At 57.9% G+C, this 12,782-nt stretch overlaps 1 protein-coding gene across 1 annotated transcript; it reads right to left on the reverse strand.

Annotated features, from left to right (window-relative positions):
- Window positions 1–2,630: 2,630 nt before the first annotated feature.
- NANOS3 (nanos C2HC-type zinc finger 3) lies at window positions 2,631–5,112 on the reverse strand. The gene is made up of 2 exons (XM_021705226.1): window positions 4,659–5,112; window positions 2,631–2,728 (listed from the first exon to the last, which is right to left on the reverse strand). The coding sequence occupies exons 1-2, from the start codon at window positions 5,110–5,112 to the stop codon at window positions 2,661–2,663; spliced, it is 522 nt and encodes a 173-aa protein (XP_021560901.1). The 3' UTR covers window positions 2,631–2,660.
- Window positions 5,113–12,782: the final 7,670 nt, after the last annotated feature.

Consider the following 12,782-nt stretch of genomic DNA (forward strand, 5'->3'; position numbering starts at 1 on the left):
TGGGAACATTCCCTCAGCAGACCCCGGAAAGCCTGCAGGGCCCTGTGTGCCCCCTGGTTTATCCTGTAAGATGCTCCAGCAGGTCCTAGTGGGCCCCAGAAGCCTCCCCTCAGATGACCCGGAAGTCAGCTTCCCATGGGAAACAAAAGAGGCCAGGCCCATGTCAGCTGCCTCCCTTGGGAGTTGGTAAGGGATGGAACTTGCTCTCCCCCCGCACCCCGGGTTACAGCAGAGGCCACAGGCAGTCAGCAGGAGGCTGGTTGTGCCCCCCACCCTCCGGAAGCCAGCTGCTTCTGAGCAGTGCCCAGAGCCACCCAGATGTTTATCTGGATTTGCAAATTTCGTTCTTTAGCTCAGGTTATGGGAGGTTCAGAATTTGTTTCTTTCCTGGTGGAGAAAAGGGCTCCCTTTGTTGGTGGTACCTTTGTTTTTCTCCGGATTTCCATTTTATTTCTTCTGGTTAGACCATTAATAAATGTTTCCCTAGTGTGGATCTGTGACCTGCTATTTGGGGTTTGAGGTATTTTCAGTTCCTTAATGTTCCGCCCACCAACCTCCCTAACCACCTCTTTCTCCTTTTATTTCTCATCCTCCCCGGGAGGGCAGGTTGGGCTACTGCAGGGCCCTGTGAATCAAGGGGTCCCCACAAGTTACTGAATGTGTCAGAGTCTCCAGGAATGGGTGGCTGTGTGTGTGCACGTGTGTGTACACATTCAAGCACAGACACCCCCATATCGTGGAGCAGCAAGCCCACTGACACATCATAGCTGATCACCCAACTGGAGAGTTGGCAGGTTTGCTTTCAGTGCTCAGATGGCCTTACCCGTCCTCCGAGGCACAAGCTGCTTCTAGGCCCCAGACTGGAAGGAGGCAGTCCTGGGGGATTGTTATTGATACAGACACAGCTAGTGCCAAGCCTTACACAACCCTGATGATGTTGTCATAAGCAGGTGCTGCCGCCAAACCCATTTTATAGAACACCGTGCCTCTAAATTGGTGACCAAAAGGTTGACCAGACCCGAGACTTTATCAGTCCTTTGGCCTGTGACTCCCACACCCTGATTCCTACAGTCAAGGCAGGTCTCCCCTCCCACTGCCTTCTTAGACCCTGGGAAACCCCATGCTGGAGGGAAGTGGGGGGGGGGGGTCAAGGTCCCCCACCACTTCTGGCTGGATGTGCAGCTCCTCCCTTGAACCTGCCAGGACATGTCCATTCTCCTGGTTCCGTGGGTCTCAAGCCCCAGCAGCTCTGGTCTATACAATCAGCACTTGCAAACAGCTGGGGGTAACTGGGATGTGGTGTCCCCTAACTCAATTTGAAACTCTTGGGGCTACTAAGGAGCCCTCCTCTGTGTCTTCTTTTTCCTCCTCCCCTCCCCGCTCCAAGCCTGGGCAGTAGGCTGTCTTCAAGGGTTGTCTCCCATCCCCAGCTCACCCCAGCTCACCCCAGCCCTCCTCCTTCCGTGGCCTCACGTCCTGTGGAGTTCAAGTCCAAAGCCAAGGGCAGAGGGGACCTGCAAAGTCCAAATCCTGCTCCCACCCAACTCTGGGAGACAGTGTGGGCTATTAGGGATGGAGCCCGGGTTCCCAGGCCAGCCCTTGGCTTGGGGGAAGAATTTGAACGGACACTTGCCACCTGCTGCCCTCTGGAGGCCAGAGGAGCAGACTGGGAGTAGGGATTCCCACAAACACAGCCCTGGCACAGGAGAACTGGGTCACACTACCTGGGTGGTGATGGATCTCCATCCCTCTCCCATTTCTCCCCAGGCAGAGCCAAATCACCTCCGTGGTGCCTCCTGACCAAGGTCTTGGCTGGCCCACCCCCCCAGGACATATTCCCATTCTTTGCCTAGCCCTGCACCTGCACCCCCAAGTCCTTCCCTTCTTCTGAGGAGTCTGGCATTTGACTCCATGGCCCTGTTGCTGAGGCATCTGTGAGGACCTTAACATTCACTGAGGGCCTCCTTGGTCAGGATGATTTGAAGGAGGAGGGAGGGCTTGGTCTAATTGTCTCTCAGTTCGCCTCTCAGATCAGGCCCCCGCCTCCAATGTGGAGAATTCTACCCATTTGGCATGTCATTGTGTGAGGGATGGCTGGAAGGAAGTTTGAAAATTCCAAACATCATAGAAATGGCTTCATGGCGCTAACCTAGAAGCGAGTGCCTTGCTCAGAAGTGCTGGGGTGACCCCTCAAAACCCCACAGTCACCCTGTGGTGCCCACTTCCATTTCTCAGCATAAAGCAGCTCACCAATGCTCCAGGATCAACCAGAATCCAAGTAACAGGTGGGGATATGTGGAGGCTCATGGATGCAGTTAGGATAGAAAAGAGGTGCCCCAGCCCCTCTGGAGCTGTTCACGCTACCTCATCCCAAGACCTGGGCTATTATGCTGATCCATTCGTAAGCATTTATTGAGTGCTGACTGGGTGCCCAGTGCTGGGGAAGGAGGGCCAGGGTGCCTGAGGGCCACCTCCTTCCTCATGGGGGCTCTTTCAGCTGTGCTCTCAGGCCCTGCTCTCTTACCAGGCCTCCAGGCTGGGGCAAGGGCCGAGGGACAGGTCCCTGCAAGGTGGATCTTCCCGGAAAATACATCCTCCATCGAGCCTGGGTCCCCACACCCAGGGGAAGGCAGCATCTCCATCCTCCCTGCACCAGTCTCCTAGGCAGAAGTGGAGGGGCAGCAGGAAGAGGGTGAAGGTCCAGAAGACTTCCCAGCACCTTTGGAACCTGGATTTTAAAAGGAGAAAAACAATAATAGGGTATGATTCAATGCTCCCAAAGTACAGGTTCAAACTTCAGGGCTTTGGGGCTCTAGCACCACCTGGGGGCTGCTCCTAGGATAGCACCCCTATGACACTCCAGGCCTGGACAGCCCAGGGTGGGACCCAGAGCTGGACACAAAGCACAGAAACTCTTAATGCTGGCTGGCTGTGCTGCCCCCTTGTGGCCGCAGGGCTCCGGGGACCCCAGATTTGTTACACCCAGAACATTACAGGAGGCTGGCCTTTCTACCAGTCTGGTGGTAATGGGGGGCTCCACCCCACCCTCCATGCCTGGGGAAGGGAACTTTCCTGTTCCCTCCAACTTAAGAGAAAAAAGAAGGTTCTGAGACCATCATCTCTATGTCCCCTCAGCTCCCCCCACCTCCCAGGTGGATCTCATTGAATCTCTTGGGGGAATAGTATCTACTCAATTCTTCGATCAAATGTTCCCTGCACAGCTGCCGGGGGTGAGGGTGGGGTCGTCCCGCCCAGTCACCTCCCTCAAGGAGCTCACACTCTGATGGGGAGGCTGTACCCACACAGGGCACCCAAAAGGGCAGCAGTATGGTCCAGTCAGGCCCACCTCCCTGTCAGCTGACTTCTGCAAAGCCAAAGTTGCTAAAACAATTTCTGCTTTAAAACCCCACAGGAGCTGAGGCCTTTCACGTCTATAATAACAACCACTGCCACGTACGCTCAAGCTACCCAAAGCCTGCGGCCTCCCTGCTCCCTGGCCTTCCCACACGGCTGGGAGCTAGTTAGAAATGCAGGTCCTGGGGCCCCACCCAGACTTGCAGAAGACCTGCAGAATTGGAATCCACATTTGATGAGACAGGGTGACCCCACATGGTGGGCCAAGCAGTGTGGGGAGAGCCAGACCTCAGGGAGGCTTCAGCTAAAGATTTCATAAGCTTTCACCCCAGCTGCCCTCCTGAGCTGATCCACACACAGCAAACTCCTGATGTTCCTCTCCAAACATACATTTCCCTGGGTGCCAGGCCCCTCTCCCTCCTTGCTGCCATGGACACCTCTGCCTGGAGGACTAGTGTCCTCACGATCCAACCAGTCAGCTGAGGTCTAACACACTCAAACATGCAGACCTGGTCTTGCCCCTTCCGTGGTTCCCTAGTACCCAAGCCCAAGACCTATAGGCTCTTCCACTGGCCCCCAAATCTCTGACACCTCCCTCTCTACCAGACATGCACCCATTTTGTTCCAGATACACTGAACTTACACTAAGTTCCTGAACAAGCCCCAGTGCCTAGGCTACACTTCTAGCATCCATCAAACCAAATTAGACTTCCAGAAGTCACTTCCTCCAGGAAGCCCTCCTGGACCCCTTCATCTGGATCAGGTGCTTCCTCTAGACTCCTCCATTCAGCACTCAGCACACTGTTTTAAATGCCGTTCTCCCTTCTACCTTTTTCCACTGCTGGTACAGCCCAGCACTTAGCACAAAAGGCACACAAGCTATTTGGCAAATGAGTGAACAAAGGAGGAGCATGAGGAAGCTGGGGTTCAGAGAGGCTGAGAACTTCTCTCAGGCTGCACAGCTCCTAAGTGCCAAACAGGATTTGGAGCCCCTGCTACACCTAACTGCAGATCCTGTCACAAGTCCCCATAGCTTCCCTGACAGAGCACCCCATGCCTGGAAAAGGAGAGCAACTTCCCCGTGGGCCCAGAGAGGTCCCCTGCGCAAGGCCACAGATTAATCCCAGCCCCAGCTTATTCACACTGGGCAACACTTCTAGAATATTGTTCTAAGTTTTCTACACTGATTATTTCCCCCCAACCCTCTAAAGTGGGCACTGGGGTTAATCCTACTTCACAGAGGCCCCGAGGGCTTAGCCACAAGCCCAGGGTTGGCCCCCTCCACACCGGGTCCCCCCAGCCACCTGCACAGGCTGCTCCTGCTCGGCGATGCCCTGAGTCCTGCGTCCTTGCCTTGTCAGGCCGGGACACCTTCTTGCCAGCCGAGTTGCGGGTGGTGTAGCTGTAGACAGAGGTGTAGCCCTGGCCAGTGAGCGGGCAGAAACGGCGTGTGTGGGCACGGTCGCGCGTGGCACCGCACTGGGGGCACACGTAGTCACGCAGGATGGGACACAGCACTCGGCCCGCCTCATCCTTGAGCACGTGGGACTGGTAGATGGCCCGGGACTCGCCGTTGTGTTTGCAGAAAGAGCACAGGCGTTCAGGAGCTGGTGATTCCGGGCTGGGCCTCTGACCCCCTGGTCCTGGAGCTGGCTGTGGCTGGGGGTCCAGCCTGGTTTCGGGCTCCTCTTCCCCGCGCAGAGCCCCCACCAGGCGTGCCAAACCCAGGTAATCTGTCCATAGGTCGAAGGTTCCCATAGCTGGGCAATGTGTGCCAGGCAGAGGGGCAGAGAGAATAAACCCTGCGTGCCCAAAGCTCGTCTTTCTACCCCTTCCTCTCTGCCCCTCCCTTCCCCTCTCTGGAGCCTAGGAGTCTGGGCTGTCAGTTCCCTCCTTATACCTCCAAGGGGGTGTGAAGGGGGAGGAGCAGGCTGTGGGAGGTTCCTTACTGTCACAGGGGGTCTTGCTGCTGCTCCCCCATAAATGCACCTGCCAGGGGATGCATGGTCTCTGGGTGGGCGGGGAGCAATGGGGGGTGACAGGACACAGGCTGCAGGGGGCCCCCACCACAATTGGGAGACACCCCCACAGAGGGCACTGGGAGGGCTACCCCTGCCTACCCCTCCTTGGAGGAGGCCTGTGAGGCCTGCCACTCCTGCCCCACAGGGTGATGGGGGGGGGGTGTGGAAGCCCCACCCCAAAGACAGGCATTGATGTAGTCAGTAACTTAGTAACTTCTGTCTTCCTTCCCTTGGGCTGGGGGGGAGGAGCCAGGTGCCCCTGGGCTCTTTGCGGAAGGGGGGAGCTACTGATGCTCCAGTTATCTCTGGAAGGGGGATGGTGCCTGGCTCATGGGAGGGGGAGGGACAAGGATTAAGGCCCCTAGCTCAGGTCTCCCTCAGGGAACTTTCACACCCATTATCTCAGTGGAACCCCCATTTAATGGATGAACTCACTGAGGTATAAGGCCACCTGCCCATACTTACTCACAAACACAAACACAAAAGCCTGCCTCCCCCATCCAGTTACTGTAGTCCCCAAGGTCAGGTGCTGGCCCTAGGGTGGACAGGAGGTGAGACAAAACATTATGGAGGGGAGCAGAGACACAGGTGGGCTAATGGGGGGACCCCCAGCACTCGCCAGTGCCTCAATCCTCACCCCCTCAAATAAGACCTCCAGGAGTTACCAGGTGGGGCAGAGACTGGCAGATGGAAGGATCAGCGGGCACCAGGGTGCTAAGTGGGCGGGCAATCGAGGGTAAAGCAGGGGTCTGTGGGTGCTGGGCAAGGAGAGGGAGAAAGCTGGGCCCTGGAGTTGGACATGGAGAAGAGGGGTTATGCTGCCTGCCCGCCCCATTCATTCATTCGTTCATTCACCATTCAAGAAACCTTTACTGAACCCTCTGGGAATGGGGCTTACCAACCCCTCAGAAAGATTTTCCAGGTGCCCAGCCCTGAGCCTGTGATCTGCCCCCCAAACTCCCCCCACACCCCCCCCCAAGGATTTAGTCCCCAAGTCAGGCCTGATATCAGGATCCCAGATGCCAGCTCTCTCCAAGGGGTGAGAGGCTGAGGTCAGGGCATTGTATGAGTGGGTCTTGTCCCCTAGCCCATTCCCCTCAGGCTGTGTCCGGCCCAGCCACAGTGACATTCATCCCTCGGTGGGTCTGGCCTCCGTCCTCACAACCCACCGACAACAATGAATGTTGATTGTGACCTTCGCTGTGGCCTAAAGGAGAAGTGCTCAGATTGGCTCTAAGAGCTACCCTGGCCCCCCAGATCTGGAAGGTAGGGTCATGATAGGTGGATGGCAGTTCCAGGCCTCGGGGTCCACTCAACGGTCGATGGTTTGCCTGAGCTGCCCAAACTCACCGACAGGTTGAATGTTCCCCCAAACCCTTGGCAACTTCTCCAGGGGGCCAAGACTGGAGGAGCGGGGGACAGAAAACCCCAATAAGGTGGGTAAGGAGAGAGGAGGGAGGGAGGGACCTATTGACTCAGTAAGTCAGCAAGCAGGACCTGTCTGCTCCAGGACCTGGAAAAAGCACAAGATAAATATAAATAATAATAACTGTAGATATTTATGTAGCCTTTGCTACACAGACATAGCAGTACTGGGCGCTGGGCTTGCTTCTCGACGCATTTACTCAAATCACCTTCAAAACCTCCCTAGAAGGTGCAGATTACTCCTATTTGTCAGTTTGGGAGTCTGAGGCCAAAGGGCACCGCTAGTGAGAGGCAAGGAGGGATTCCTAGTGGCCCCAAGACGTCTGGCTGCCTGGCGCTTGTTGCCCCCGGGACATGGATGCAACAAAGAGATAAACAAGTCATTTTAATACAATGTAATACCTTCTGTGAGTCTCGGGTGTTCCGGCACTATTGTTTATGAATCACAACAACCCCGGGGGGTTGTTCCCCTTTGCAAATGCGGGGCCAGCAGTGGGGCCACTGCCAGCCCCCCCCCCCCCCCCCCCCCCCGGGGTCCACCTGCCCACAGGACCGGGGAGAAGCCAGAGGACTAGAGGGGACACCCACTGGCCGCCTGGAGGGTCTCGACATTGAATTCAGGTCCTTTTGAGGTTAGTGCCCATGCACGCAGCGACGCAGGGGCTGCGTCTTGATGTGGGGGTACAGGGTCGCTCACCCTCGGGCTTCAAAATAGACGTCGGTCAAATCCCGACGTGGTGGGAGCCCCCTGCAGCCTGTGTCCTGTCACCCCCCATTGCTCCCCGCCCACCCAGAGCTCGAACTCCGACTACGCCAAGATGCTGCCCCTCCCTATTCCCTCATCTGTAAAACGGGGTCCGCAGTCTTTCCCTCCAGGGACCCGCAGATTTGGGCGCCCGTCCCCCGGGGTCCCCCCGCACGCAGTCTCAGGAAAGGCCGCCCCCACCTGGGTCTGGGGACCCCCGGGGGTTGTCTGAGGAGAGGCCTTTAAATTTCCAGTCCCTTCTCACTTCCCTGGGGAATACTGAGCCCTAAAGCACCCCCCCTGGAATAACCCTAAGGTGGATCAGGGATCCCAAGTGTGCTGAGCTTAAGTGAACCCCAAAACGCCCCCTGGCGGAGGCAGACTGAGCCTGCACAACTCTCCAAGCCTGGTCCGCGAGATCCCCACCCAGAGCCTGATCCGAGACCCGCCCCTCGGAAGCCACCGACCCAGGCCCCTCCCTGAAACCTGCTCCTGAACGCCCACCCACCGGTGGCCGGTTCTGAGGACCCGTCCCCTAAAGCTCGCCCGTATAGACCCCCATGGAGCCCGCCCCCAAACTCACCCTTCACAAAACCGCCCTCTAAGCCCATCTTCAAAAAGCCCAGTTCTCCTAAGGCCTGCCCCCAGACCCCCCCCCTCAGACCCCACCCCCCCCGCACCCTGCTGGCCTCAGGGGCGCCGGCCGCCCCGAGCCCCGCCCCTCAGGACCCGCCTCTAAAGCCGGCCTGCCTAGACCCCTGCAGACCGCGTCCCTACGGAGTCCTCAGGGCCACTCCCTTGAAGCCCAACCCCCATAAGGTCTGCCGCGACAGGACCTGTCCCTAAATCGGAACCCCGTGGAGCCAGACCCCCGAAACACTCGCCCCCCGTGAAATTCCCTTACCTCATGAAGCCCCTTTCCCAGAGGCCACCCTCTTGCCCCTGGGCAGGGGTCCAGTCACGTTCCCACACCTGTCTGGAGTTCAGGGTAGGGAGTGCTCCCCCACCATCCATCAACCCAGCCAACAGGGCCCCATTCAGGCGATGGGGTGAGGGCTCCCCTTTGCCAGGCTCAGGATATCTAGGTCCTTCCAAGGGAGCCTGTGGGGTCTCCTGCCTTGGAGATGAAAGTCCTAAAGAGCAGAATGCCTAGAACTCTTGGGAAGAAGGGTGGTTTGGGAGGGCAGGGTTATAATAATAACGCTTTACATACATCACCCTATTATTAGGATACCCATTTTATCGATGAGGATAGTGAGGCTCTGAGAGTTTGGAACAGAACTCACCCAGGTTCCTCAAAAGCTTTGTTTGTGATAACTATGGAGCTAGAATGTGGGGTCATCAGGCATGAGGTTCTGGCCACACTGGTGCGAGACTCCTCAAGACACCCTTTTCCTTCTGTACCTCCTCTCTGGTTTGCTTCCTTGAGGGCTCTGACCTTGACCTACCAAGGAGAGAAGTCCCTAGAAGGGTTGACCTCAAGACAAGGGAAGGACCATCAGAGGGCGCCTGGTCTGGAGGTTCAAGCCTGGGATAAGAAGGCGAGGTTTCCAGCTAAAGGAAGCGGTGGGAGGAAACCCACAGCCCCTACCCGTCCTATGGGGGGGGGGGGTTGCCTGGGGCCTATCCTGGGTCTGACTGTCTGCTTTTGTCTGCAGTGGTCCCTGCAGGCTTCTGCCCTTGCCCTTGGTGTCTGTCTGGGTCTGACTGCCCCTCATGGGCCAGTATTTGTCTGGGTCTCCTGCTGTGTGTGTGTTCCTGTCTCTGGCTGTCTGGGTCTGCCTGTGTGTGTCTGCCTCTTTACACCTGACCTGTGTCTGTCAGCCTGTCCCCTCCATGTCTGGGGCTGGGCCCTTGGTGGGGGGTGGCCCCTTGCTCTGTCTGCATCTCACTCTCTGGACTTGGGGCCCTTGGGAAGGTAGGAGAGGGCAGGCTGACTGTTCTTCCCGTCAAGCATCCTACCAGACTTCTGGAGGGCCAACTGGGTTTCCAGCTGACTTTGAAGCCCAGCATAATGGAGGTAAGGAGCTGTCTCCTCTTACCCCCAACCCCAGACCCTGGTGCAAGGGAGGAGCACTCTTCAGGGCCTTTTAGCCCTGTTCTGCCTCTTGCTGGTTCTTAATCCTTGGCACCGCCCCCCCCCACACACACACATACCAGCTGGGAGGATTTGTTTAGGCAGAGGGTTGGGAGTCAGGGGGTGAGGGGAGCCATCCAGAAGCCACACTGACCTGCCCCCAACCCCACCCTGAGCTGTAGGAAGGCAAGGCAGCTGGCGTGGGTCTGGAGGTCAGAGTTGCAGGTGAGAGGTCCCAGTGGAGCCAAATGGGAAGACGATGGATGGAGGCAGCTCTGCTGTCAAGTTGAACAGGGAGCAGGGGCATGAGGTCAGAGACACAGAGCTTCCTGTGTGTCCCTGTATGTATGTCCATGCATGTGTTCCTGCTTGCATGCCCCTGTATGTATGTCCCAGTGTGCACCTGTCCCTGTGTGTGTGGACAGACATGCAGGAGGAGCTGGTGAGGGCCTGGCAGACAAGGAGCCCATGATGGAGTGTGTAACAAAAGTACACTTGGGGGTCCCCAAGTGGGGTCCCATTGATGGCCCAGGCTGTGTAGGGAAGGGGGCTCCTCATTTCCCTGCTACCTCCATGGCCTCTCAGTTTCCCACCTGCCCTCCCCATGCTATCTTCCTGGCTTCCTCTGCAGCTGCCTGGCCTTTCAGGTGGGGTCCTCAGCCAAGGGGTTCATCTGTCCCACCAAGACCTGGGGGCACCCAGTGGGCTGGGAGCCTGAGCTTCTGTCCCAAGGCTACCAGATAAGAGGCTAGGGTGGGGGAGGCAAGAAGGCTCCGGCTTCTCCAGGGCTAGGGTTGGGGCTTGTGGAGGGGCCTCGGGCAGGTTGATGGGAAATTCAGACACTTCTGCTGAGGTTCATGGTGCAGGGTGACCCTGGGTCTGGGTCAGGGTGGACTCCATCTTCCAAAACGCAGGCAGCAGCTACCAATGGACCTGTTACGGGGGCGGGGGGGTGGGGCACTGCAGTGGGCTTGGGTTCCAAGCTACTCTGGTGGGCTATTCTGGGGGGTTCTGTGGGTGTCTGTATATCCAGGTGGGTGTGCTATAGTGGGTTCCTGTCTCTACGCCAGGGTGTCTTTGTGTTGGCCCAAGTGTCAGCACTCCCGTGGGCTTCTGTTTGTGTGTGGATGTCAGTGTGACTGTGGGTGTGTGTCAGGCTAATTGTGGGGAATTGCAGGTCGATGTGTGAGCCAGGGTGTGTGGGTGTCTGGCGTCTGTCAGTGTCACTCTGGGTGATTGTAGTCTGTGCTTTATCTGATTATGGTGCCCCCTTCCCTCTCACTAAAATGTCAGCTCCAGGAGGGCAGGGATTTAGATCTCTTGCATCCCCAGTGCTAGAACAGGGCCCGGTACCTAACAGATGCTCAATAAACAAGTGTGGGATTTGTGGCCATCCAGGTGACTGTGGATTTCTGCCTGTCCCTGTGTCATTTTCCTGTGGGTCTGTGTGCCATTGTGCGGGTGTTATTCTGTGTGTTGGTATTATGTTAGGTGTCCAGGGGTATAATCAAGTGTTAGGGTAAGTGATTATAGGTCTAGGTACTGTTGGAGTGTTCATATCTGTGTGTGGGTGACAGTGTCATAATGGGTGTCTAGGAGGTCAGTTTTACCATGGGCTACCATGTGTCTGCAAGTGCAGCTGTGTTATTGGGGGTGTGTATGTGTGTGTGTCATGATTATGATGACCTGACGTCAGTGTCTGTTCAGGCCTTGTACCATCAATGTGTCAGTTGCCTGGGGGACTGTGGTGACGGTAGGTCCTTGCTTGGGCAGGCACATGCCAGTCTTGTGGATAATGGTATTTATCTACACCTGTGTCTGGGCATTTAATATATTTGCAGCAGTCACGGTGACTCTGGGTGACAGCCCTCGGGTGCCCGTGTAACAATGAGTATTCTGCGCGTGCAGTAGAGAACTATGTGTGTGTCAGTGTCATATGCAAAGCTGTGTCTACACCGTGGCCATCATCAGTGGTGGCTGCATTTTTCAATGTAGCAGTGTTTTCCAGCTGTCAGCCCTGGATGTCCTCGTCATTGTGGGTGATGCGTGTGCCCACGTGGCAGTATTATTGTGAGTGACTGTGTGTGTGAGTGTGTGTATAAGCATTCCTGCAGGTGATGTAATAATGGGGATGATGTCCGTCCACGTATAAAGTGTGGATTGGGAGACTTTGTCAGGGATTTGGAAGTATCTAACCGTGGCTCTGTAAATCTATCTGTGAGTAGTCCAGGGCAGCAGGGAATGGGTGGGAAAGAGATGGAGGGGAACTGAAGTGCACTGGGGTGCGAGGGGGGGCACCTTCTCAGCTCCTATCAGCCAATGAGAGATCTTCATCCCCCCACCCTCAGCATGCCCTCCAGGGCGAAGTCCCTGTGAAAGGGTCCTGTCGCTTTAAAAGGGCTCCCCCAGCAGTGGGATTCTGGACCATTTTTCCCTTCTATGGCCAGTTTTGGAGGGCGTGTTCCTGTTAGCAAACCTTGGCCCCAGTAAATACCCTGCAGCCGCTGCCGGTAATGACAGGCCGGCGGGGAGCCCGCGGAGGGCGCCGGGGCTCCTGCAGGCATCGTGGCTGCAGCCCCGGGGCCACCGCCACAGCCAGGCCCTGGCCAGGCCCCCGCCGAGATCGATCTCCGCGGGGCCCGCGCAGGCCCGCACGCCCGTGAACTTGGCCGGGGGCGCCTTTCCGAACGCGCGCGCCGGGCCGGAGCCTCTCCCAGCCCTGGATATCCAAGGCCCCCACCCGGTCTGCGCCCCCAAGAACAAAGCTCGCCGCCGCCCGGCCCCGCGGCCTCCCCGTGGTCAGGTGTCGGGCGGCCGGTGCTCCGCGGCCCCCAAGCCCCCCATCCTGCCTCCCCGCCCCGCGGGGGCATCTCGGCCCGCCCTCCCCCCACCCCCCGGCGGCCCAGGCCTGGGGACTTGAGGGCCTGTCCTCTCTGGGGGGTCTGGCCTTCCCGGCTCCCCTTCTCGGGGAAGGCGAGACGCAGAGATGCCGCCGGGCCCTCCCCGCCCCCCTTCTCCAGCCTCCGCAACAATGGAGGGCCGGGCCGCAGAGGCCGGGGCGCCGGCCCCCGGGCCGCGAGCAGGTGCGCGAGGGGGCCGCAGCCGGATCCCGCCGCCGCCCCGCCCCGCCGCGCCCCCTCCCCGCGGGCGGCACCCCCGC

This window comes from Neomonachus schauinslandi, chromosome 1, assembly GCF_002201575.2.
Source record: "Neomonachus schauinslandi chromosome 1, ASM220157v2, whole genome shotgun sequence".
In the NCBI taxonomy this organism is placed as follows: Eukaryota; Metazoa; Chordata; class Mammalia; order Carnivora; family Phocidae; genus Neomonachus; species Neomonachus schauinslandi.

Bases quoted from the DNA above. Each gene is read 5' to 3' on its own strand.
- NANOS3 (XM_021705226.1), bottom strand. From the start codon at position 5,112: ATGGGAACCTTCGACCTATGGACAGATTACCTGGGTTTGGCACGCCTG. The intron at 2,729-4,658 runs GTGGCTGGGGGG...TTTAAAATCCAG, and splicing joins AGCAGGAGCAGCCTGTGCAG to GTTCCAAAGGTGCTGGGAAG.